This window comes from Coregonus clupeaformis, chromosome 3 (genome assembly GCF_020615455.1).
Source record: "Coregonus clupeaformis isolate EN_2021a chromosome 3, ASM2061545v1, whole genome shotgun sequence".
Taxonomy (NCBI): domain Eukaryota; kingdom Metazoa; phylum Chordata; class Actinopteri; order Salmoniformes; family Salmonidae; genus Coregonus; species Coregonus clupeaformis.
Genome location: NC_059194.1, coordinates 21,478,833 through 21,495,308, shown reverse-complemented (window position 1 = coordinate 21,495,308; position 16,476 = coordinate 21,478,833). Strand labels below are relative to the sequence as shown.

At 45.4% G+C, this 16,476-nt stretch overlaps 1 protein-coding gene across 2 annotated transcripts in view; it reads left to right on the top strand.

Annotated features, from left to right (window-relative positions):
- The window catches only part of LOC121541301 (protocadherin-1), a 354,738-nt gene that overhangs the window by 14,740 nt on the left and 323,522 nt on the right, over nucleotides 1–16,476 (top strand). For both annotated transcript variants that reach the window (XM_041850287.2, XM_041850294.2), the window contains exon 3: nucleotides 945–3,131. In XM_041850287.2, coding sequence (XP_041706221.1) covers nucleotides 945–3,131 — 2,187 coding nt within the window. The remainder of the gene's footprint in view (nucleotides 1–944; nucleotides 3,132–16,476) is intronic.

The following is a 16,476-nucleotide window of genomic DNA, read 5'->3' as shown; positions in this document are numbered from 1 at the left end:
GCTCTCCAAATGCCTGTTAAGTGAAATGCATTCTGAGGTTTCTGTGGAAGATAAAATGGAATGAGTCACATAGAGCATTATACCAATAAACCCCATGGATAATCTGATGTCTGAGTCACATTAAGTCATGCATGGCTCAGTAATGGGAGGGCTGGGTCATTCTATTTGACTATCCTGTGGGGTAAGTCATACAGTGCTTTACCACGTGTGTTTAAGGATGAGTAATGTTAGAAAGATGACAAGTGGATCTCGGTGTGTCAGGTGGTAAGGTGTCAGAGTGACACTGTAAGGTTGGGTCCGACAGTTAAAGAGATTCGTTGGTTTACTTCGATTCTAAATGATACCTCGCTTATTTGCCCAGTCCATTTACACCAGATCAACTCACAGACACCTCTATTTAAACTGTGTAATCATGGGCCTATAATGGGATAAAATATATTAGGATCCTTATTACCAAACTCACTGAGTTGACATTCCTCTATGTGTAGATTACGGAGATGGCTTGTTTCCTAATGTGTTAACGTTTCTAATGCAAGGCTGTTCTCAGTTTCTTATGGGAAGTTTCTTGTTTTGGCAAGGATTACAGAGGCAGGGCCAAGTCAATCCGTTGCCACCAATCCCTGTCACTCTATCTCCTCCTAATGGCCCCTGTAGGAACAAGGGCCTTTTGATAATAGGAGGAACATTAACATGCTCAGTCATTTCCCCATTAGCTGCCAATGACCCATGTGACAATCACTAGATGTTTATGTGGGGCTGCGCATGCTTAGTTTTGATAGTCCATTATGAATGACACAGAGCATGAACTTGAGCTATGGGGAGAATCAAGGCTTTGATACAATCTAGCAGGGAATTTACAATTGTTTCTGGGTTTTGAAAATGGTAGGTTGCAGAAGCTAAAGGCTAATATTTTATGTTTTTTCTGTGTGTGTGCGTGTGTCCAGGTGAAAGCCAACGATGCTGACATGGGTACCAACGGGGAGATCGACTACAGCCTGCACCAGGCCTCCGATGCCGTCCAGAGGTTGCTGCGCATCGACCGCTCCACAGGGATCATCTACGTCAAGGGGCTGGTGGACCGTGAGGAGGAGAGCTTCCTCAAGTTCTTTGTGGTGGCCAAGGACCGCAGCCCCAACTCCAAGAGCTCCAAAGTCCTGGTGACCATCAACGTCAAGGACCAGAATGACAATGCACCCGCCATCGAGATCCGTGGCATTGGCCTGGTCACCCACCACGACGGTGTGGCCAACATCTCAGAGGACATGCCCATCGGCACGCCCGTGGCCCTGGTGCAGGTGTCGGACCGTGATGAAGGGGAGAACGCCGTGGTCACCTGCGTGGTGGCCGGGGACGTACCCTTCCAGCTGCGGCCCGCCAGCGAGTCAGCCAACGACCGCAAGAGGAAATACTTCCTGCAGACCACGACCCTGCTAGACTACGAGCGCATCAAGGACTACAGGATTGAAATAGTAGCAGTGGACTCAGGTAACCCTGCACTGTCCAGCACCAACTCCCTGAAGGTGCAAGTCACCGACATGAATGACAATGCGCCGGTCTTTTCCCCCACCCTGTTCGAGGTGGACTTTGCAGAGGAGAACCAGCCAGGTGATAAGGTGCTGGATGTGGTGGCCACGGACGCGGACAGTGGCTCCAACGCAGAGCTGACCTACAGCATCATCATGGACTCGACCACTAAGGGGCTCTTTGAGATCGACCCCAAAACGGGAGAGGTGCGCGTGATGAACACGCTGGACCGTGAGCACAGAGAGCACTACGAGTTCCATGTGGCGGCAGCCGATAAGGGCTCGCCTAGCCTGAGGGGGACGGCCACGGTGGTGGTCAAGGTGCTGGACCGTAACGACAACGACCCCAAGTTCATGTTGAGCGGCTACAGCTTCTCCGTCTTGGAGAACATGCCTCCGCTCAGCCCTGTCGGCATGGTGACGGTCATCGACGCAGATAAGGGCGAGAACGCCAGGGTGCGGCTCTCGGTGGAGCCCGACAATGGCAAGTTTGTCATCCAGAACGGCACAGGCACTATCCTCTCCAGCATCTCCTTTGATCGCGAGAAGGAGAGCACATACACTTTCCGCCTCAAGGCTGTGGACGCCGGTGACCCTCCCAGGTCCTCCTACGTGGGTGTGACCATCAACGTCTTGGACGAGAACGATAACTCCCCCTATGTCACCAAGCCCTCTAACTCCTCCTACAAGTACCTCCCACCTCTCACGACCCCAGAGACACGCGTGGAAGTGGTGGAGGCCGAAGACATTGACACGGGACCCAACGCCGAGCTGGTCTTCAGCATCACCGGCGGGAACCCCTACGGACTGTTCCACATCTCACCCAACAATGGGGAGATCACCCTGGCCCAGGAGTTCACCCGCAAGCACAACGGGCTCCACCGTTTGGTGGTGAAGGTGAGCGACAAAGGCAAGCCACAACGTCACACCACCGCCCTGGTCCACATCTTCGTCAACGAGACCATGGGCAACATCACCCTGATCGAGTCTCTGGTGGGTCACAGCCTCTACACTCCTCTGGACAGAGACATTGCCGGGGACCCCAACTACGCGCTGGCCCAGCGCAGCAACATCCTGTACGGCAGCCTAGCGGGCATCGCCGGAGTCATCCTGGTCATTGTGGTGGTGGTGGTGATCCGCCATCGCATGCAGAAGGACACCAAGAGCGGCTACCAGGCAGGCAAGAAGGAGAGCAAGGACCTGTACGCCCCTAAAGCAGGGCCGAAGAACGGCAAGGGCAAAAAGAGCAAGAAGGGCAAGGCGCCCAAGCCCGCCAAGCCACTGGAGGAGGAAGAAGAGGCAAGCCTCCAGAAGGGCCTCAACTTCAACCTCATAAACGATAGTGTCAATGACAGTCCCCGGATCCACCTGCCCCTCAACTACCCCCCGGGCAGCCCCGACCTGGGCAGACACTACCGCTCCAACTCCCCCCTGCCCTCCATCCAGCTGCAGCCCCAGTCGCCCTCTGCCTCCAAGAAGCACCAAGCCGTTCAGGACCTGCCCGCCACCAACACCTTTGTGGGCACGGGTGACAACAACTCTACAGGCTCCGATCAATATTCGGATTACAGCTACAAGGCAAACCCGCCAAAATACAGCAACAAACAGGTAGGCGACTACTTCGTAAACACAGCAGGGTACAACAGGAACATTATGTGGAGCGACGAGGTTTGGTAGACATGGGACTGAATCACAGAGATCTGCTACCAAAGCTGCACTGATCACTCATTCTCTCACCGCGATCACGCCACTACCTTTCCCAAATCAGGGCAGGCTTGCCTTTTCATCTCTCGTTTTTATTTATATTTTTCGTTATGTTTATTTTTGTCATTTAATTTTTATCTTCACCTTAAAATGGACTCACTACACTTTCACGCTAAGAAGGAAATATCATATTTTGTACTTAATTGTATCTCACCTTTTCGGGGGGTTTAAATGAAGGAGCTTATGTTTTTGTGTTGTTTTTACTTTGCATATCTTTGGTTGGGCACTTACACTGCCCCACACAGAGTCATTCCGTATATTTGAATGTGTTTAGAGAAATAAATTGGTTTTAAAGTCCCTCTTTATGGCAGGATTCTATTTCCCTTCACACTGAGTTTGTTCATTTGAGTGTGACAAAGTGCTGGTGAATTCCTCAGACACTTTTATTGTCTGTTGGCTACCACTTGAGAGTACCAGCTGGGCCTAACTGCACTTTTTTTATGTTTTCACTTCAAAATAATTAAAACCTTTCAGCAAAGGGTAGATAGCCAAGGGGAAAGAAGGGAGAGGGGGAAGGGAGGGAAAGAAGACATTACAAAAAAAGCACACTTAACGACAAGGGAAGGTCCTTTCAGACACCTTGTGTTATTTTGAAGCCTGCCGCTGCACATCCTGTTAGGCTATTGAAAAAGGACTCTTCATTTACTGGGGCTTAAGTCAATTGTTTGTACAGATTAATGGCAGGTAATTCCGTCCCCGCTCGCCTGTACACAGAGAGTGCCTTGCTTTATTTAACGTACATATGTGGGGTCATTAAATTCATGCTCATAAGGAGCGTGGTATGGCACCTTTATGAGTAATGGACTCGAGGCCCCGGCAAGCTGTGAATAATGTCACATCCACTGTGAAACGAGAGGCTCTGGAAAAAAAACAGGAGACCGAGGTTGATTGCGTTTTGCAGTAGTATCCGTTGGAGAGTATACCAAAAAAACCAAGATTGCTTTGTTCGTATAATGATTTGGAGACAATCGTAGTAATATGCAAGTTGTACATATGTGAATAACAAACTATGTTTGCTGTTGTTGTATTTTTTGTTTTACTCATCATGTGTTTGTTCTGATTGCAACATTTCCTGTGTGTGATTTGTACTCAAATGGAGCACATTCATTTTCTGTGAGTAACTGAGCCACTCAGTTGTCCTTGTTAGTGATGCCTGCATTCACCTTCAAAATGCTCTAACAATCAAATTACACACACACACACACACGCATTTGAATACAGGAGGTAGTACTGTTATTGTCATGCTTCAAGTGAGCGTCATAATGTTTGCTACAGTAGAGTACCCAGGAGGCATTGCAGTTCAGTGTTCCATGTTGCTTGTGTTCAACTGTATTTAAAGCTGCAGTTATCCCCATTTTGACGAGACATTTACATTTTGCTTCTGTTTTTGTTTTATCCATTTCTTTGTTAGCAAAAATATTGTACCCTGGGAGAAATTCTGTTCACCGTTTTTTGCAACTAAATCCAATTTTATTTAAATAAAAACATTGTTAAAATGGTGAAATCACACTCTCTGTGCATTCCATGGGCATTGGGCTTGAGGTAAAGTAAGATTTTGGGACGGGCCAAATGGGGATTAAAACTACAAATGGGAAATGAATGCTTAAGGTACAGTTTCCATTTTCATTATCATCTTTCTTTGTTGACAACCATTAACTTTCCATACAGCTAACACGCTAAATTACACAATGGGTTACATGGGTTGGACTAACAGCGGCACAAAAAACTATGTTTTTTCTTTGGACATGCACTCCCCAGTCCCCACATAGTACTACTTATGACTCCCCGCTCTCAGTTAGCATTTTAACTTGAATGTTTCAGAGAAACAACAATCAAGCGGACATTTAGAAAGCCTTGACCTCACTCTAAATGCTAAATTAGCTCCTATACCTGCATTAGCCTACATGCCATTTATAAAATATAAACCTTAACAATTACCTTTTTTGTTGCTAATATTTTTGTCTTTCTGTTTTTGAAAATCGAAACGTCTGACATTTCGAGAGCTTGGGACTATAAGGTTCTAGCTGCATTTGACATTCTATAACATTTTCTCTACCTATATAGTACTTTAAATACCCCTAATTCATGTTAAATTCAAGATAATACAAGATACCAAAATTGCTGACACCATTCAAACCAATGAGGGTTCGGAATTTTAATGGCAATTATCTCAGAATCATCTTTTTGCAGATAGAACCTTATAGTCATTCCCAAGCTCTCGATTGTCAGTCAAATGAAATCTCTATTCCCCAACCCTAACCCAATATGAAGTTTTCCCTCAATATGGAATGTATATTAGAGGAAAGAGCTTATATTTCCATTCTGTCTTACCCACCCTCCCAGCATTGGAATTCCTCCTGCATCCGTGCTGCTTAAACAACGTCGATTCTGCCCTCAGCTTGCGCAGTCGCCATGGAAACGGAATGACCAGTGTGTTGTGTGTGTGTGTGCGCGCTGACTCACGGAGCTGTGCGACATGGGTGGGGGGGAGGGGGGGTGTTTGTCCCTCTAAAGCTCACATCATTACATCTCCTGTGGTCGTCACACAGAGATAATCAAATCATTCTTTGTCCATCACTCTTAAATAGACTGTAGGACTGTAATAGCAGAATACTGTTCCTTGTGTGTCTGAGTTTTCCCTCTGTGCTTTAAGAGAAAATAAAGAGATGTGGATACTGCAGCCTTAAATCAGTGAATGTGTGTGTGTGCGCTAATGTGTGTGTGATGCATCAGGGGTGCTTTTTGTGTTTGTTTGTGCCCGCTGGTTTCCGGTGTTACGACATGGCTTATAGCCCGACCAATATCTGTTTACTCACAAGCTGAAATAGGTGTTCTTGTTCCTCAGAGTCTGATGGCTACAGAGATGCATTCGGACAGCTACTAGTTGTGGTGACGGTTGCTTCTGGTCTCTTTTCCCTTCTTGGTTTTTGATGAAGTGGGAGTGGGAGTGATGGTTTCCGAAGGCGTAATGTAAAGGCACAGAGAGAGAGAAAGAAAGAGGGAATATTTCTCCTTTAGCCCCCTCAGATGAGACAACCATTGTTTCCCTCAAATTCGGTCAAGAGTCAAAACAAGGAGATGACAAGGCGTGTCTTCTTCAGACTGAAATCAATCTTCGTCCCGCCCAGTGGGGCTGAGAATGAGGGAATATTAATGCCCTCTCTCTCTGTCTATCCATACACCCTCTCTACCCACCTTACCCATCACAGGAGGTTGGTAGCACCTTAATTGGGGAGGACGGGCTCGTGATAATAGGCTGGAGCAGAATTAGTGGAATGGTATCAAATACATCAAACACATGGTTTGATGCCATTCCATTTGCTCCGTTCCACCCATTATTATGAGCCGTTCTCCCCTCAGCAGCCTCCACTGTCACCGATTAACTGCTGTTCATTAACCTACCTCCGCCTTTCATGACAGTCGTTTCTGACTTTCCCCAACTCTCAATCACTCTTTCTCTCACTCACTCACTCACTCACTCTATCTGTCTCTCGCTCTGTCTATCTCTCCTTCTGTCGCAGTGGTCAAGGAGCCACAGGCGAAAAGTAGAGAGTGTCACTCTATTCTTCTAAGAAGCGAGTCAATTATGCAAATGAGTCCCATGGCAGATGATATGACAAGGCCTTGTGTAATGACCAGAGAGAGTTTTTATGGCCATCTGTCTCTGACCTGAGTACCATCGGGTTAGTCAATGTTTCACTCCCTTTTTCATAAATACCTCAATGAATGCCCATATCTAGGTAATCTTCAACCCAATGAGACTTTGAGTGACATTCGATGGTGACTCACACAGACACAACAATACAACATACCTGTAGGTGTAGATAGATAGGAAAAAAAAACAAGCGAGGGGCAAAATGGCCACCACAAAAGATTTGAGAATAGCAAAACCGACCAACATTTGAATTATGCATGAGCAGTTGTTGACAATGCCGGGCTAATTAAAATAAAAAGCACCTCATTTTAACGAGCAGAATCGTGGTAATGGAGTCTTTTATTGTTGGCTGGTTTTAATTTTTTTCTCTGTGTTGGTCTCTTCTAACTTGGCATGACACTCTGATGAGATGAGAATCATTAGTCTCGCAGTGCTCCGCACCTGTGTTAGCCCCCAGGCTGATAACATATTTTGTCTGCATTTCACGGGAGAAAATTACATAAATTTTAGCGCCGCTGTGGCAAAAGTACTTCTGCTCTTTGCGCCTGGCAGTTTTTCATCTGCAATCAGAGGGGACCCTGGGCCAGCTATTTTATTGCTGGCACTGCCAGGGATACCCGTGCCCATTTGGTTTGTTCCTCACCAATCAAGCCCAGAAATAAAAATATATAACAGGATGAAAGTTTGTAGAAATTATAGAATTTTATAAATGATAGTTCATCTGATGAAGTATTTTATAAATGATAGTTAATCTGAATAAGTATTTTATAGATTATAGTCAATCTGAAGGAGTATTTTATAAATGATAGTTAATCTGAAGGAGTATTTTATAAATGATACTTAATCTGAATGAGTATTTTATAAATTATACTTGATCTGAAGGAGTATTTTATAAATGACAGTTAATCTGAATAAGTATTTTATAAATTATACTTAATATGAAGGAGTATTTTATAAATGATTGTTAATCTGAAGGAGTATTTTATAAATGATACTTAATTTGAAGGAGTATTTTATAAATGATAGTTAATCTGAAGGAGTATTTTATAAATGATACTTAATCTGAAGGAATATTTTATAAATTATACTTAATCTGAAGGAGTATTTTATAAATGATAGTTAATCTGAAGGAGTATTTTATAAATTATAGTTAATCTGAAGGAGTATTTTATAAATTATAGTTAATCTGAAGGAGTATTTTATAAATTATAGTTAATCTGAAGGAGTGTTTTATAAAGGATAGTTAATCTGAAGGAGTATTTTATAAATGATAGTTCATCTGATGAAGTATTTTATAAATGATAGTTAATCTGAATAAGTATTTTATAGATTATAGTCAATCTGAAGGAGTATTTTATAAATGATAGTTAATCTGAAGGAGTATTTTATAAATGATACTTAATCTGAATGAGTATTTTATAAATTATACTTGATCTGAAGGAGTATTTTATAAATGATAGTTAATCTGAATAAGTATTTTATAAATGATACTTAATCTGAAGGAGTATTTTATAAATTATTGTTAATCTGAAGGAGTATTTTATAAATGATACTTAATCTGAAGGAGTATTTTATAAATGATAGTTAATCTGAAGGAGTATTTTATAAATGATACTTAATCTGAAGGAATATTTTATAAATGATACTTAATCTGAAGGAGTATTTTATAAATGATACTTAATCTGAAGGAGTATTTTATAAATTATAGTTAATCTGAAGGAGTATTTTATAAATTATAGTTAATCTGAAGGAGTATTTTATAAATGATAGTTAATCTGAAGGAGTGTTTTATAAAGGATAGTTAATCTGAAGGAGTATTTTATAAATGATAGTTAATCTGAAGGAGTATTTTCATCCTAACTGATACTGTATAGTATGCTCCAAGATAGACAGGAAGTCCTTTACATCCTTCATTATGCTTTAGTACTGCAGAGTTACACACATGTCCAGTACTGCAGAGTTACACACAAATCAAATCAAACTTTATTTGTCACGTGCCGAATACAACAGGTGTAGACCTTACCGTGAAATGCTTACTTACAAGCCCTTAACCAACAATGCAGTTTTAAGAAAAATAAGAGTTGAGAAATATTTATTAAATAAACTAAAGTAAAAAATTTATAAAATTACAATAACGAGGCTATATACAGGGGGTACTGGTACCAAGTCAATGTGCGGGGGAGTAATAGAGATATGTCCAGTAGTTAAGATGTCTTACCTCCAACAGTTTTGATCATTTTTTTTACATTTTAGTCATTTAGCAGACGCTCTTATCCAGAACGACTTACAGTTAGTGAATACATATTTTTTTATACTGGCCCCCCGTGGGAATTGAACCCACAACCCTGGCGTTGCAAACGCCATGCTCTATCAACTGAGCTACATCCCTGCCGGCCATTCCCTCCTCTACCCTGGACGACGCTGGGCCAATTGTGCGCCGCCCATGAGTCTCCCGGTCGCGGCCGGCTGCGACAGAGCATGGATTCGAACCAGGATCTCTAGTGGCACAGTTAGCACTGCCGATGCAGTGCCTTAGACCACTGCGCCACTCAGGAGTAATAATATAACAGAGATACAAAGATAATGTGTCTCATGTCTTGAGGTGTGAAGATCTTGATGTGGGAAAATCTTGAGGTGTGAAGGTCTTGAGGTGTGAAGATCTTGAGGTGTGAAGGTCTTGAGGTATGAGGGTCTTGAGGTGTGAAGGTCTTGATGTGCGAAGGTCTTGAGGTGTGAAGGTCTTGAGGTGTGAAGGTATTGAGGTGTGAAGGTCTTGAGGTATGAAGGTCTTGAGGTGTGAAGGTCTTGAGGTGTGAAGGTCTTGAGGTGTGAAAATTGAGGAATGCAGACCTTACTCAGGCGCTGTTGCTCCAGGACTGGGCTGAAACATGTAAGGGGGATGAATCGGTGACAGGGGAACAGGGAATGGTTGTCTTGTCACACACACAAAGGAGCTGTTGAGTCTTTTTCCCCTTGTTTTGTAGTATGTGAATTCCTCAAAGCGAGCATCACTCAGCGGAAGATAATCAATCCATCCCCCTCTGTGTGTGTGTGTGTGTGCATGTATGTTTGGGTCTGTGTGTGTGTGTGTGTGGGTCTGTTTGTGTGTGTGTGGGTCTGTGTGTGTGTGTGGGTCTGTGTGTGCGTGAGTGCGCTCCTGTGTGTATGTGTGTCTATGTGTACATATGGGCGCTTCTGTGTGGCTATGCATCATGCATGTGTATGTATACGTGTGTTCATGTGTGTGTGTGTCCCGTGCATAGCCACGTGTGCCAGCGCATCCCCCCATTGCCCAGGGCTAGACTGTAGAGAGACAAGGCAGGTGAACCCATAAGACAAAGGCTCCCTCAGTGTCTCTCAGTAAAGAGGGTCTCTTGTCCCTTACCAGGGCCTCATTTGCCCTTTGACCTCTTTAACAAACAGCAGTATAGAAAGGTCAGGGTTATTAGCCTGCGTATGGTCGACTGTCAACAGCTCACAATAGCTGTTTCATCATCTGTCAGGATAGCGCGGTGATTGGTGAAAGAGGCTAACAGTCAAAGTCCCTTGGTTTTAGTACCACTACTAGGCTACAGTCAACACCCATGTTAAACATGATTGCATTCCAGACCTGGGTTCAAGTACTATTTGAAATCTTTCAATACTTTGAGCATTTGCTCTAACCTGTCTAGAGAGCATGATGGTTAGCAGTTTTGGGACTATTCTATTGGTCCATTAAGCCAGGCAAGCTCAGTCAAGCTTATGAAGTTGCAATTAATTCTAATAGTATTTGCACCCAAGTTCTGCAGTTAAAGGGATACTTCGGGATTTGACAATGAAGTCCTTTATCAACTTCCACAGAGTGAGATGAACTCATGGATAACATTTTTATGTCTCTGGATCCAGTATGAAGGAAGTTGGACGTAGTTTCGAGAGCCAATGCTAACTAGCGTTAGCACAATGACTGGAAGTCTATGGTATCTACTAGCACGCTCGTAGTTCCCATATACTTCCAGTCATTGTGCTAACGCTAGTTAGCAATTACACTAACGCTAGGTAGCAACTTCTTTCAAACTGATCGCAGTGGCACGAGTTTATCTTACTCTGTGGATTTGCCAAAATCCTGAAGTATCCCTTTAACTGCCATGTAAAAAATTATGGCATTCCTCCATTTGAAAGGGTGTCAGTCACACATAGTTGTGTTAATTAAGTCTCTTGGGTTGTTTGAACAAATCTCTTAGGTTATTTGTACCGGCATGTTAGTTGTCTTAGGACCACTTTGAACATGGCCTTGACTCCTATAACCCCCTGCAGAAAATAAATATTTATGCTCACTTGGGAGTTGGGAGATGTGTGTGGTATTGCTAACAGGTCATATCTTTCACCTGACATGATCTACTAGCACCATGCCTGTGTGACACCTCCCGATCTCTCTCTCTCTCTCTCTCTTTCTTGCGTCGCTCCCGCGACTGTCACTTCCTTTCCATCCAGTCGGCGTGACGACCTCCCCTGTCGGTACAGCACTGGTCGCCTCGCCGCTCCTTGGAGACTGTACACAGTCCCCAGAGGGCCTTCACGCACACACTCCATTGTCAGCTAGCATCTGCCCCCCCCCCCCACCACTATCCCATTCCTCGCTTTTCCCCTCCATCTTGTCCCCACTCCATCTCGTCCCCCCTCCCCCTCCATCTCGTCCCCCCTCCCCCCTCCATCTCATCCCCCCTCCCTCCTCCATCTCGTCCCCCACTCCCTCCCTCCTCCATCTCATCCCCCCTCCCTCCATCTCATCCCCCCTCCATCTCGTCCCCCTCCCCCCCTCCATCTCGTCCCCCCTCCATCTCGTCCCCCCTCCCACCTCCATCTCTCCCTCCAAATGCCCGTCTGGTGACTTCAGCTGCCTTTTACGGTGGGAAAATAAACATGCATACATATTCACCCACAGGGGCCCTAATGAAGAGCCTTGAATGATCATCATAATAATCGTAAAAATGAACAAGGATTCCAATAAACCCTGGCTACTGTATTCTACCATGTTTCCACCCTCCACTTAACACGGAGGAGTCAAAAGGCACTGTCACGGCTGCGGCGAAAACATGACGCACAGGGAGACCAAAAATAAAAAACGTCATCATTCTTATGTAAATGAGGGTGGTTTCGGTTGAGTTTAGGGCATATTTATTGCTCTTTGTTGCACACATCTTCCGCCTGCCTGAGGAATTCCCTTTCTGTGTTATTTCTGTTCTCGAGAAAGTGAGAACGTACCTCGTACATTTATTTAATTAGCGGGTGGGGGGGTGAAGGAGTTTGGTGTAGTGTGATGTTTTTGGGGACGTGAGGGGACAGATAAGACTAGCTGCTCAGTCTCCCAGTCTCCCAGTCATATTACAGAGATAGAGTCTTGGCATATTCTAACCTTCATTTATTACTTATTTAACATGATTATTTATTGTCTCTTCTCAGGGCAGGCAAGGGATCAGCAGCACACACAAACACACTAACAGATAGATTAACACACATGGACTCACATACGCATACACACACAGACACACACACACGATCTGACACTGATTTGAACACAATCTTCATATGTCACTGTTGTGAGTGCACACACATGCTGACACACACACACACACATGCTGACACACATATACACACATGTTCATACACACACACACACACACACACACTCATACACACCTGATTACACTCGCTTGCTTCTAGACGTAGCTACGCTCCAAGGACATACTGTGACACTTGACTGTCACATCTAAATGCACAGACACACATTCACACGTTGAAACACAGAGATCCATACTAGAAGCCATGCAGTATATATAGAAGTCAACTAACTGTACGGCACTGTACGGTACGCTTTCAACACAGAAGACACTAAACTAGTGCTGGCAGATGTAATCTGTGGCATTCTGTATACATGGACATGTGGACAAGAAGGACGGGAGGGGAGAGCACAGCAGAAGACGTCTCGGCATGCATGTGTGTGTGTGTGTGTGTGTGTGTGTGTGTGTGAGAGTGAGAGTGCGCAGAGAGGAGATGTAATCAGCAGTGAAGGAACGGGCCCAGAGCAGATGTTAACTAACGGACGGCGTTTCCCCTCCCCCCTCCTCCCCTCCCCTCTCCCTGGTGCCAGTCAGGAATCAGGAGGAGAGCAGATTGAGCAGAAATAAATCAAGAGAAACACAAGGCGGATCATAATGAGGAGGAGGAGAGGAACAGACCCATCTCTCCTTCACTACATCCATCCACGTCCACCTTCTCTAGAACCCCGTGACTAGCAACGCTGGTGTCTGCATATGATCTTTGACCCCTGATAGTGGTTGCCCCTGTGGGGTTTGCTCGTGGTGTGTGTGTGTGACCCCAGGCAGACGAGACAGGGTTGGTAGCAGGTGGCAGAGCTCTGGAGAGGTGCATGCTCGCTGCCCTGCCCTGCAGTGAACACGTCTGTGGTTGAGCTCTTACACACATAAACACACACACACACACTGAAGAGCATGTTAACAGCAGGGTTTGTGTGTGCGTGTTTATATGTCCAATATGGCGTAGGAAGACAAACGCGTGTAGCAGCAGTTTGTGTGTGTGAGCTTGATTGTGTGTGTGTGTGTGTGTGAGTGTGTATTTGTTTACTTGTGTAACAGATTAGTAAGAAAAATCAAGCACAAGCTGCTACCCTCCTCCTCCTTCTCATCTCTCCTCATCTTCTCTTCTCCTCCTCTTCCTCCTCCTCCTTCTCCTCCTCCTTCTCATCTCTCCTCATCTTCTCTTCTCCTCCTCCTCCTCTTCCTCCTCCTCCTTCTCCTCCTCCTTCTCATCTCTCCTCATCTTCTCTTCTCCTCCTCTTCCTCCTCCTCCTTCTCCTCCTCCTTCTCATCTCTCCTCATCTTCTCTTCTCCTCTTCCTCCTCCTCCTTCTCCTCCTCCTTCTCATCTCTCCTCATCTTCTCTTCTCCTCCTCTTCCTCCTCCTCCTTCTCCTCCTCCTTCTCATCTCTCCTCATCTTCTCTTCTCCTCCTCCTCCTCTTCATCCTCCTCCTTCTCCTCCTCCTTCTCATCTCTCCTCATCTTCTCTTCTCCTCCTCCTCCTCTTCCTCCTCCTCCTTCTCCTCCTCCTTCTCACCTCTCCTCATCTTCTCTTCTCCTCCTCCTCTTCCTCCTCCTCCTTCTCCTCCTCCTCCTCCTTCTCATCTCTCATCATCTTCTCTTCTGCTCCTCCTCCTCTTCCTCCTCCTCCTTCTCCTCCTCCTTCTCATCTCTCCTCATCTTCTCTTCTCCTCCTCCTCCTTCTCCTCCTCCTTCTCATCTCTCCTCATCTTCTCTTCTCCTCCTCCTCCTCTTCCTCCTCCTCCTTCTCCTCCCGCTCCTCTTCCTCCTGCTCCTCCTCCTCCTCTCCCTCCCGCTCATCCTTCTCCTCCTCCTCCTTTGCCCTCCACAAACAGTGTATTCTTTTTCTATTGCTCTGTGCTTACATATACAGTCGCACACAACCTTTTGTTCCTGTGTATTTGAGTGTATGTGTGTGTGTGTGTGTTGAAACGGGGACTCAGTTTGTGTCCCCTTAGGCATGATTCCGTTCCACTTCACTTCCATCGCCGGAGCAGGTGGCAAAACCACACAAAGCAGCTTAGTGACGGCGTTCACTTCAATTGGAAAGCCTAAGAAGAAGAGAACACATACCTACATCCTCTCTCTCTCTGGCTATGTCTCAAACACACACGTTGTCTCTCTCTTCTCTCTCTCTTTCACGTACACACGCTCGCTTGCAAACCCGACAAACACAATCCCCAGCCCTGGCTCAGCCCTCCACTGCCTGGGGGTAAAGAGGGGAGCTGAATGGCAGCTTGTTTTGTCTCCCCCAGTCGAGTCACAGAGAAGTGAGTTCACCCTCCACCGCCTCCCACCAGCCTCCATCTGACATGTACACCCATCAAACCCCTGTTTAGCGGCACCACCTGGCACCATGCCATGTATCGTCCACTCACCTCGATCCAGCAGGCAAACTGGTTGCTCATTACAGTAACAGGTCATTGTTTGGAATCTAATAAACTGACGAGATTGCAACTAAAATATTAAGCCTTTCTCTCATTCTGAAAAATACTTATTTACCTAGTTGTAACAGAGACCATTGGTTGTAATCTGATTAAATGACCAGAAAATCTGTTTGCAACCAGACAATGACAATTAATGCCACATTGTGTGTGTGTGTGTGTGTGTGTGTGTGTGTGTGTGTGTGTGTATGCATGCGTGTGCCAGGTTGGTACATGCCAACTGCTGATTGGCGTGAAGGGACTTTTGTATCCCGTGTCGTGTGTTATTGTTCTGGCGAGGCAGTGGGAATTGGCCTTGTGTCTGTTCGCCATGGGGGGCCAGTGTATCTTTGAGAGCGGGTGTGTGATTGCAGACAACAGGGGGTGGAAGATAGTTGAAGGAAGTGGGGCTATGTATGATAGTTGAAGGAAGTGGGACTGTGTATGATAGTTGAAGGAAGTGGGACTGTGTATGAGCAACTGTCCCAGTTTTCACTTCTCCTTCTCCGCTGTTCAACAGAATAGTTCCACGGTGGAGAGAGTGACTAAGAGGATGAGAGAGAGAGAGAGAGACAGAGAGAGAGAAAGAGAGACAGGGAGAGAGAGAGAGACAGGGAGAGAGAGAGAGAGATGGAGAGAGAGATGGAGAGAGAGAGAGAGAGAGAGAGACAGGGAGCGAGAGGGAGAGAGAGACAGGGAGAGAGAGTGAGTCTCCCTCCACTCTCTCTGTTATTGTTTCAGTAGGTGTATATTCTAACATAGTCAGCCTCAAGCATCCACAGATCAGTGGGTGGAACAGCTCTCCTACCAAAATAGAGAGAGTGAATGATAGAAAGAGAGACAGGGAATTCAAAATACTGCACAAGGTAGAGTCCATGATACAGGAAGGGATAGGAGGGAAGAAAAAGTGGACAGAGTGGAGAAGCGGAGAAGGGGGGTGATAACAGGAGAACAGACAGGCTGGCTCAGGGGTGAAAGCCTTACCATAGCAGGGAAGTATCTCTTCCACTCATCAATCGATGCCTCAATCTATCAATCAATCTTAATTGTTCCCTCGGGGGGGGCCTTGTTAAGCGGCAGATAGACAACACTGCTGTGGAAGACAATCCTAAAATCTATACTAGATATACATGATATACACATATACAACATCGCCTTTGCCTCAAGCAAGCAACCGTCAATCACTCTCAGCCTGAATCATGGACTTGTGTTTGTCTCACAGCCTGAATCATGGACTTGTGTTTGTCCCACAGCCTAAATCATGGACTTGTGTTTGTCCCACAGCCTGAATCATGGACTTGTGTTTGTCTCGCAGCCTGAATCATGGACTTGTGTTTGTCCCACAGCCTGAATCATGGACTTGTGTTTGTCTCGCAGCCTGAATCATGGACTTTGTGTTGAAGAATAGAAGGAAGGATGCATTTTAAAGTGTTCTATAGCTTTCCACTCATCTCTCTCTCTCTCTCTCTCTCTCTCTCTCTCTCTCTCTCTCTCTCTCTCTCTCTCTCTCTCTCTCA